The sequence below is a fragment of the Ascidiella aspersa genome, chromosome 6, assembly GCF_963924565.1.
Source record: "Ascidiella aspersa chromosome 6, kaAscAspe10.2, whole genome shotgun sequence".
Taxonomy (NCBI): Eukaryota; Metazoa; Chordata; class Ascidiacea; order Phlebobranchia; family Ascidiidae; genus Ascidiella; species Ascidiella aspersa.
Genome location: NC_139452.1, coordinates 15430975 through 15441760, shown reverse-complemented (window position 1 = coordinate 15441760; position 10786 = coordinate 15430975). Strand labels below are relative to the sequence as shown.

Sequence of the window (10786 nt, the reverse complement as noted above, 5' to 3'; positions counted from 1 at the left end):
ACCTAATGTTTTTGAAATGAATATATGTTAGGCTACTGATATAGAGTTTTTGTCACGTATAGGATAAACCAGGGATTGTTAAACTGAGGGAAGTGAAGAGTTAGCAAAGAAGGAACGAAGAACTAACTGAAAAAAATTTCATATAATTTTAATCGTTTTGGATATTAATCTTGTTTTTTCGATTCTTATATTCAGTTGCACTCAATGTGGCAGAGTACAGTGTGACATTATGCACACGTTTGTGCTTTCAGGGGAGTTGCACTGTCACGCCAAAATCGGTCCGTCCGGATCGTCTGGCTAGGGTTAAGGTTAGGCCGGAGCAGTTTTGGCCTAGCCGGACCTGTTTTAGCGGCTGTTCCAACGCCAAAATTGATCCGACCGGATCAGTTTTGGCCCCGGACCAAATTTCGCGTTACACCACCAGGCCAACTCCAAACTACATTTTCTGCTTATACTATATAAATGCAAAAAATGACGATTTGTTTACATTTTTGTAGTTTTTTTCGTTTGAAAGAAATATTTCCAGTCCAAACACGTCTGGCGCACTATGGCATATGTTGCGGTATGTAAAAACGTAGCCTATATTCTAAAAATTACAAAGAATATCGCTAAACCTAACAATTCGTAATTGTGACAAAATAAACATCAACCTCAAATAGATAAAAAAGTATACGTCACGTAAAAATTTTATATGACGTGCAGAAATTTTATGACACCAATTTACCATAACGCCCCATTATTGCTACAAGTCTTTCGAAACATAGGCTACCATGATCAAAATGACACAAAACTTTACAAAACAAATATATATTTGCAATCACGGAATATTTTGTTATGACTACTTGAAATGTTACTGTCGTTATTCAGCCATTTACGTAAATAAATGTATATTTTTATTGATCAAATCCTACAAAAAATATGGCAATTCAAATGCGCTGGTTATGTTACTATAAATCAGAGATTTTTAACCAGTGCATCACAGGTACTTTATAGCGTGAAGTCATAAAACAATTAATGTAAAAACAGCCGTTGTTCTCTAGCAAACTCGTGGGGAACATGCAGATAAAAAAACAGTCGATTCGGGCGAATAGCGGCAAAAACGCGTTGATTTGGTTTAAACTTTGGCAAAACCTTCAATTTAAAGAATTAAAAAGAATTACGCAAGTTTTAAGTCAAACTCTTTTATAGCTCGGTAGTTTCTATGAAACATTTCTTAGCACTACTGATAACTAAAATTTAAACTATTGGGCACCTATCGCATCTTATACGAATTCTATTAACAAAAGAAGAACGCTTTCGACAATATATACGTAAGCGAACCCAAACTATCTTGTTCGGCATGTACAGATTTCTTCAATTCCGCTTCTTTTTAATTTGAGTGACATTTGCATTGTTCTCCGCTCTTCTTACAGATGGTTAAGCTTCTGTGTTTTTCTGTCTGCTTAGTGAACGCCTGTCAGTTGTATTTTCAAAATTTTTAGGCGGCTTATCATCGTAGTCAGGTGGCACGTTGAAATTCAGCTTTTGATCTAAAATAGAAAAATTGTAATATTTTGCAATATGTATATCACACCCAATCCACAACCTCCACGTATAAGCAATATTAGGTAAAAACAAAAGTGACACAAAAGAAAAACAGAGATATACTATTTATGGCGTTTCGCGTAAATCGGTGCGGTAAGCAAAGTAACACTTATAACCAGTGTTGTAAACAAGCCATTTGGAAATGACTAAGTCCCAGTCTAGTCTTTTGTAAAATAACTTAAGTTCGAGTTAAAGTCCTTTTTCAAAAATAAAAAAATAAGTATGAGTCAAAGTGATCAGTTGTCCATATCAAGTCATTAATAGCAAAGCCATCTTCAAGCCAAACCACTAATATAATAATAACACGATAAACCATTAAGAATAGTAAACTAGTTTGATTATGAGCAATATTAATTCGCTGAAAAAATAACAAAAAACAACATGAAGCCATCGAATAGTTTACATGCAAAACTTGATAAATAGCTAAATTTTATAATAAAATGTTAAATAAAAACACTTAATTTCTCAATGAATCAAGTCCAAGACAAGTCATTTGTCTAAAAGGGTTAATTCAAGTCAAGTCATTTTACCAAAACAATTTTAGTCAAGTCATTTAGAAACAATGACTAGTCAAGTCATTGACTTAAGTCATTACAACACTGCTTATAACTCAAACAGAATAAAAAGAATCTTATAAAAAACAATATTATACTTGGATCAAGATCCTTTAAAAAACACAACAAAATTAACTTTTAATGGAGCTCGGACTTGCACCATAAACTCTAGTAACGATAATGTTACGAATTTCGTGTGCATAAATTAGGACAATTGCAATAATTGCATCGTCAATGAACAAGTGTAGCCCTGAAAAACTAATAATGAGAACACTATAGTAACAACGTATTTATTGTAATTGACATCACAAAAGTTATCCTACATGGTCGGCGTTGAACCACCAGTTCGAAGAATTTTGGGTGAATTCTTCCGTGTTTGTCACCCTCGCAAAGTATAACATTGTTGCTTGATTTGAAGAACTTTAAACCGGCTGAAATACATCAATTCTCATTAGGATTTTTAAATTGAAACAATACAGATTACTGAGAATGTGGTAGATGGCATATCAAACTGGGCCACCAGAACCTGTTTTTTACAACTAAGTTAGGTTAATATGCCATAAACTATTTGCCCGTGCCGCTTAAGTAAGGCATACACCCATTAATATTATGTCAGTGTTTGCGTATTAGTGGTAAAAAATAAGTTATAAACCCTTCAAAGCCTTTTCCAGATCCATCTTGATAATCACTTCTGACGATCCTCTCATACCGCTAATAACTTGCGATTCTTGGGGCATTCCGACCGCAAAATGGATGTGTGTTCGCTTTAAACAATAAACGTTTGTTAGGATTTGTCCATAAAGGAGATTGTCAGATTAAACAACGAAAACCCGCATTTCCTCGAACAGGGCAAATTTCTTTAGTAAGGCAATTTGTTTTTGTCAACATTACCTGACGTGAACCATTTATATACAACTTAACGACGACCTAACTTTCATTGCAAGTTAAAAAGCACATACATGCCAAAATAACAAAATGTTACATCTTTTTATAGCGCTTCGCTGGAAAGTAAACCAACTTGTCATAGAATCAAAACGCATCGGACTATTGAACAATGCTTGAAAATTGTTTCTGGAAAATGTAGCTCATAGTGCGGTTTACTGTTCAAAGTACTTTAGTCTTCGCTAAACAATGCCTATATGGTTCATGAGCAGTTGTAGGTTTCCCTAACTAACTGAACACAAGATTACTAACAGTCATCCTGTTAAGCCCTTCCGTTTTTATGATTTCCCAACTTTCATAATAGGTTCCATGGACGACAGCGTCGAATTCCTTTGAATCCGTTACAGGAGCCAGAGAAAGGTTTTCATACTAAAAAATATGTTTTTAACATAAAGCTGTATCAAAAAATTGAGCCGTCAATAACCATTTTGGGCTGGATCACAGTTGTTTTTAAACACATATTTGTGTGTTTTTTATTAAATGATTAAAAGTGAGGTTTTGAATGAACACAATGCAAGCATTGGCGTATGTTTGTTTCTCGACTCGACCTCACAGGTGTAATATTGCATTAAACCATATAACAATAACAAAAAACGTTTATGTTGTTTCAAAAATTTAAGAGGTGTTATTTACAATATATAACCAAATTAAACAAAATACTTAACAAATTTGTGCAAACGTACATCTTAAAACGCTGCTGTATTTTTTAATTATCAAAATCAATGCATTTTTACCTTTACAGTGTGGCCTTGGGTAGCCTTGATCATCATACAACCATCTACTTCTTTGAGTTCAAATCTTTTTTTGTTGTTAGTTTCAACAATTTTGCGAATTAAATTAAAGTTAACTTTGGGAAACAGGTTGCAAAACTTTTTGTCATTGAGAATGTCTTTAACTTTTGCAAAACCCTCTGCACAATCACAATAAAATGGTTTACTTTATTTTTTTTTATTTTTTTTAGATCAAAAACTTGTACAACCGTTTTAGTAAAAGATTACTGTAGCTTCCCCTCCTTTACGAAAGAAATTTATTTAGGCAAAAAAATCACAAAAGGAACAGTCCAGATTAAATTAAAAAAGAAAACTTGCCATCATTAATTGGGATGTACTTGTATTTCCCATGCCTCAAAATTCGCACAAGTTCCTTGGACAATTCAATAAGGTCATCATCTTTTCCACTACAAACAAAGTACATAAATACATACTTTTATAGTTACTGTTTCTAAAAAAAACATAAAACGACAATCCGAAGCAATAATATGGCATAATATCAAATAAATAACTATAGAGTACAAAGCAATTTATAGCTGAGCCTGAAACCAATCACCTCAGCAACACAAACCTGAAACTAGTTAGACCAACTGTTCTTTGGTGAACTGGTTGTTGGTAGGGAGTAGCTCCCTGTGTATGATAGCCTGCTACTCGGTCATGCGATTCACCCATCCATCTTTTGTCATGTGATGAATGTTGACCACCCTGGGCTTGATTGGTGTATACCTTATCATGAGCTTGTTTTTCATGTTGAGAATAAAAATTGCCAGGTGTGTGGTTGGTATTAGTCAAGTCATGGTGCCTTGGTTGTTTATTTGGAACAACCTGTATATAAAAACACAGGGCATAGATATGAATATGTTGTTTGCAATAATTTAACTTTACTATGCTTCATTACCAAAACAAATTTTGCATGTTTGAAACAACACATGTTAGAATTTTAAGAATATGTCTACACAGTAAAATTTTGTTTATTATCATTACTGTGGAACAACTAAGACAATATAATGCCTGTATAACAATCAAAACTGCCTTTTACTAGTAAGTTGTAGACTAGAGTGAAATGTTAGATACACAACTAAACAACAAAGCATATATATATATATATATATATATATATATATATATACAACAAAGTGTAGATATGCTGCACATGTATGCCCAAACAATTTAAAACTGCAATTTGTCTGGAGCCAACATTATCAGCAATCCATAATCCTGTTGCACAATATTTTATTGGGTACACCAAATATTACTAATTTACAGAAAGTAAAACATGTTGATACGCTTTTCGCACAGTGTCATGCTTATAAGTGTAGATTACTTCTAAATTAGTTCTACTTTTAATTTGTACATACATATGTAGAAGAGTTGTTGTTAGTTGCCTTGTTTGTCTATATGTTTTAACATTATTTATTTATGTCTGATGTAATATATCCAGTTAAGTTTCAGCTCATTTTTCTAAATATACCTGTTTTGCAACAGGTTGAACACTAGGCACGGTATAAGCAGTCTGAATTTCCACTGGTGATTGGTCTAGGGCATTTATATTTTTGTTTTCTGTATTACGATGAGCAGTTGTAGCATTGAATTGTTGAAAAGTGGTATCAGGTTCAACCACTTTCAGATTTTCATTTTTATTTTCCTCTTTATTTTCTTTTTCTTTTTGAAAATTCAACTCAACACTCAGGCTCTCCTGTTTTGGCAGGTTGGGTAGAGCCTATAAAATTATATAACATTTTTTCTTTAAATTAAATGGCATTATACTGGAAAATAATCTGTATATTTATTATAATAATAATTGTGCTTAAACCGAAATATAATATATGTATATACCTCTTTTTTTCTTTTTTCTGATCTTTTTCGATTCTTTTTTTGTGATTTTGTCTCTTTGCCTCCAGTATGTCCAGGTATTTGTGACATACTTTTAAGAAAAGATATGTCTATTAAGACTTTAAATGCAGATTAAGTGAGCTCAGTACTAAATTGGATTACTAGGCAAAATACAACTGAAACAATTGTATTTTGATCAGAAAAAGTAATACAACAATTGGCATCTTATGCAGCTTTTCCAATACTACAGTTTGAAAAAATGTGACCGCTTAACTATATATCTTAGAATGACAATAAAATTGTGCTCACCTGACAAAAAGAGCCCACCCTCTAACACAAATGTGGAAAAATAAATTAATTGGTAATAGTTTCACACCAAAATCATTTAAAAAAACACAAAACTTATATTTGTCATACCTTTCAATGTGCTATATTTGACTTTTATGAATGTATTAGATTTTGAGTAGAAAAAATTGTCTAACATTTTTAGTATAAGTTAATTACACTTTACCATAAATTTATCTCTATTTCATAAAATATCAGCAAAATAATCTAGCAAAGCTAGCAATTCAGGTCAGACACATTAACTAGATCTTCAGTATAAGAAACAAACAGTATAAGAAAGAGTCAGAAACATCAAAGATTAAATAAAACAAAGTAAAATAACTAAAATATAAATGTTTGTTTTATTTTTGTTTTTATCTTTAATGTTTCTGACTCTACCTTATACTGTTGCGTTGGTTTTTATTCAGATATACTGACAATGCCTCAGTTGGCGAAATATATATATATCTTTTAAGACCTAGTTAATGTGTCTGACATGAATTGCTAGCTTTGCTAGATTATTTTGCTGTTACTGATCAGGAATTAAGGTCGACATTTATCTTGCAATGGTCAAGGTGATGTTACTTTGCAAGGCAAGCTAAAAGCTTCAAAATTGAAAACAAAAATTTAACTGGTTTGATTTAATGAGGTTCTGTTAGAGTTCTTCTACATTTGAAATCATAGCAACCTTCAAAGTAAATTAACTTTTCATTGTTTTATATGCTACAAATGTGAGGAATGTACCGCACACACAATTCTTATTGCGAATATTTTGCGCTTCTCGGTTAGCGTACTTCGAAGTTCGGTTTATAATGGGTTGGCAGCCAAATAGCCTCTTACTTATTTAAAAGTAATTTGTTTGGAAATACGGAATTAGTAAGTTTCACAGGGCTAACCCAAATAATGTTTGTTGTGGTAGGATTCAAGACGAGCGCCAATTTCACACCTAAATTTCAAAAAAGGTAAAGTTCAGTTGTGGTAAAATTTCAAAACCAAGTGCATAAAACCCTTGATTGAACACCTATGACTTGTACACCTGCACTACTCACCGTAAATATTCTATGTTCGGATCAAAAATAAAATATTTCTTAGTTTCCTAGGTAGACATATCTATTTGTTACTAAAATCTTAGATTTAAGGAATCAGTGCACTAAACATGGTAGTAACATATCGTTGTTAAATCTACCACATGTCAGCAATTGTGGCGAAAAATACACACTCCTGTGAAATGATCAGTGCTGTAAACAAGTCATTTTGAAATGACTTAAGTCCCAGTCCAATTCAAGTCTTTTTGAATAAATAACAAGTCAAGTACCAGTCCAAGTCATCGGTTGCCTAAGTCAAGTCCCAGTCAAGTCACAGTTAGAGCAAGTCAACTTCAAGTCCAGCCCTTGTCCAAAAAAATAAAACTTTAAATTATGAAAACCGGCAAACTCTTCCGAGTATGAGAAACTCAAGCAAAAAAATAACACAAAAGCAACATATTACAAGCAAATTGTTTTATGTGCAAAGATTGGGATAAATAACGCAATTTTATAAATAATTTCCTAATTAAAACAATTTATATTAACCTAATTCATTTGTCCAAATGACTTTAGTCAAGTCAAGTCATTTGCCCAAAAGACTTAAGTCAAGTCAAGTCATTAAAAAACAGTGACTTAAGTGCACTTAAGTCAAGTCATTGACTTAAGTCATTACAACACTGGAATGATATTACAACAATTTTACTCTTAACATGTCTTTTTGATCATTATGGTGTCCTAATGTATATGACCATGGTAACATATCATAACATAATAAACAATCAAACACAGTCATTTTCATAAGTTCAGTAGACCCTTTAACCCTTTGAAAGAAAGGATATTTCTGGTTGAAAATGCTTTGTTTAATGGTGGACTAAACACAAAGGAAGTAGCTACAAAGAATATCCAAAAGAACATTTGGTGCTGACCGTTTGTCTCACCAAAACTGCATGTTGGGATTGTTGCTGAAATTTAAGGAAACTGGCAGTGTTCAAGACAAACCAAGTGACAGACATAGCCTACTATATCTACAGAAAGAGTACTACAGGACATTACCGACAATCTACAGAAAAGTCCAAGGAAATCTCTGGCCGTTAGTCAGAAGAATCTGGTCTCTCTTGGGTCAACACACTACATCAGCTTAAATTTTGTCCGTACAAAATCCAAGGGGTTCACAAACTGCATGAAACCTGTGTATGGATAATACTAATTTATGGAATGATGAATGGTCAGAATGGTCGGAACGCTCACTAATTTAAGTGTTAACCCGTTAAAACAATTATTAAACCAATGCACAATATTTGAGTTAGGGTGGGGGTTAGCGTTTGGGTGAAGGTGGGTCAAGTGTTATTATATTCAATAATAATACTGTGAGGGTTCCGACCATTCATCATTCCGTAAATTAGTGTTACCCCTGTGTATGCAGACAATCCCAAGACAGGGGAATTATAGGACGAAATAGCAAGAGTCATCCAAAGAATTCAACCTGGAGAACTTAAAAGTTTGTTTGACAATATGCTGAAACGCTTCAATTTGTGTCAGCAAGTTAACGGCACACATCACTTCCAAGTTCCAACAGTTATTGTAACACAAGGACTTGATACATGTTTATGATATTTAACCTAACTATTTCACAATTGATAAGAGTATAAGGCCTGTCTGTGATTTGCAGTAAATAATATTTTTCTAGGAAAGTATTTTATTTACTTATTCTGTATGAGTTTACTGCACTGTTTCTCTTGGAACACCCTGTATAACTGACAACCTTTGATTGACGTACAAAAAGCTTCTTACAAAAACGACAAACAAGTGGTCAAAACATAAATTTCCAATTAGGGAATTCCCGAAAAAAATGTTTTACGTCATATGTACAAATAAATTAAATTTAGGGAAGATAATATTTAGGGAAGATATTCAATATAAATATTTTTTTTTCTAGACGCTAAATAAATATGTTTATTTTGCCATTGAAATTGTAGGCTGAAATAGGGCGAGATTTTGTAGGCTGGCTAGCTTTTATTGAAAGATACGCATTGAAACGGTGGATTACAAAGCTTTTACCGGCCAAAAGTAAACCGGAATGGCGTTTCAGTCAAATATTCATTGAAAAACGGCAAGCCGGTATAAAATACATTGCTTTTCCAGAAGCCGTGTCATAAAATTATATTTTTTGGAGTAGAGGCTATCCAAAGAGATTATAAGAGTATAATGGTTATAATGTCTTTGGGCTATAATTGCCAAAAAATTAGCGTTTTGAGAAACACACAAAAATTATATTACCTGAAGCAAAAAGTTGGAATTTTTGGTTTAGCTTTTGTCATTGTATTAACTGCCGTAACGAACAGGGTGGTACTAAATACCGAATGGTACCGAATGGTACCGAATGGTACCGAATGGTACCGAATGGTACCGATTGGTACCGAATGGCACCGAATGGAACCACATGGGATCGAATGCTAACGAATGCCAACCAAACTAATCTGTTTTACTCCTAAATCTGATTTAATTTTACACGAAGGATATCATGTCGCATGAGAGTATTTTAAAACGTATATGAGGCCTAAGGAGGGATGCAATGAACATGGTACCGAATGAAACCCAATGAAACCCAAAATAACCCATTGTAACTCGTAGAATAATCACGAAATACCGAATGGACCGAATGGAACCCAAAATAATCCAATAGGACCTAATGTAGCTCGTTTGACCCAATGTCGTAGGAGATTTACCGTACTAAATACCGAACGGTACCAAATGGTATCGAATGGTACCGAATGGAACCCAATGGAACCCAATGGTACCAAATGATACCCATTGGAACCCAATTGAACCCAAAAGTACTCATAGAAGAATCACTGAATACCGAATGGAACCCAATGGAACCCAATTATCTCGTAGGATTATCGCTAAATACCGAATGGTACCGAATGGAACTTAATAGAACCGTTTAGTGGGTTCTATTTGGTTCCATTCGGTACCATTCGGTATTTAGTGTTTCTATTACGAGTTACAATAATGGGTCCTATTTGCTTCCATTCGGTACCATTCCGTACCATTCGGTATTCAGTGTTTCTATTACGAGTTACAGTGGGGTCTATTAGGTTCCGTTCGGTTCCATTCGGTGCCATTCGGTGCCATTGGGTTCCATTCGGTACCATTCGGTACCATTCGGCACCATTCGGTACCATTCGGTACCATTCGGTACCATTCGGTACCATTCGGTACCATTCGGTATTTAGTGTTTCTATTCCGAGTTACAATGGGTTCTATTTGCTTCCATTCGGTACCATTCGGTATTTAGTGTTTCTATTACGAGTTACAATGGGTTCTATTTGCTTCCATTCGGTACCATTCGGTGCCATTCGGTATTTAGTGTTTCTATTTCGAGTTACAATAGGTTCTATTGGGTTCCATTCGGTTCTATTCGGTATTTAGTGTTTCTAGTACGAGTTACAATAGGTTTCATTGGGTTTCATTCGGTACCATGTTCATTGCATCCCTCCTTAGGTCTCATACGTTTTAAAATACTCTCATGCGACATGATATCCTTCGTGTAAAATTAAATCAGATTTAGGAGTAAATCAGACGTTTAGTTTGGTTGGCATTCGTTAGCATTCGATCCCATTCGGTTCCATTCAGTACCATTCGGTACCATTCGGTGCCATTCGGTGCCATTCGGTGCCATTCGGTATCATTCGGTACCATTCGGTATTTAGTACCACCCTAACGAACACAAATAGCAATGTTAGCAAACCAT

General features: G+C 34.0%; 1 protein-coding gene across 2 annotated transcripts; it reads right to left on the bottom strand.

The window, feature by feature from the left end:
* Window positions 1-791: 791 nt before the first annotated feature.
* Window positions 792-8775, bottom strand: LOC146140414 (tRNA 2'-phosphotransferase 1-like). 2 transcript variants are annotated; one of them, XM_083391964.1, is made up of 9 exons: window positions 5687-8775; window positions 5322-5570; window positions 4422-4675; window positions 4169-4257; window positions 3815-3990; window positions 3333-3449; window positions 2791-2902; window positions 2462-2569; window positions 792-1529 (listed from the first exon to the last, which is right to left on the bottom strand). In XM_083391964.1, exons 1-9 carry the CDS (start codon window positions 5771-5773, stop codon window positions 1417-1419), a joined length of 1305 nt encoding a protein of 434 aa, XP_083248090.1. In that variant the 5' UTR covers window positions 5774-8775; the 3' UTR covers window positions 792-1416. The 2 variants fall into 2 exon arrangements, with proteins under 2 accessions (XP_083248090.1, XP_083248091.1); XM_083391965.1 differs by lacking the exon at window positions 5322-5570.
* Between the last annotated feature and the right edge of the window lie 2011 nt (window positions 8776-10786).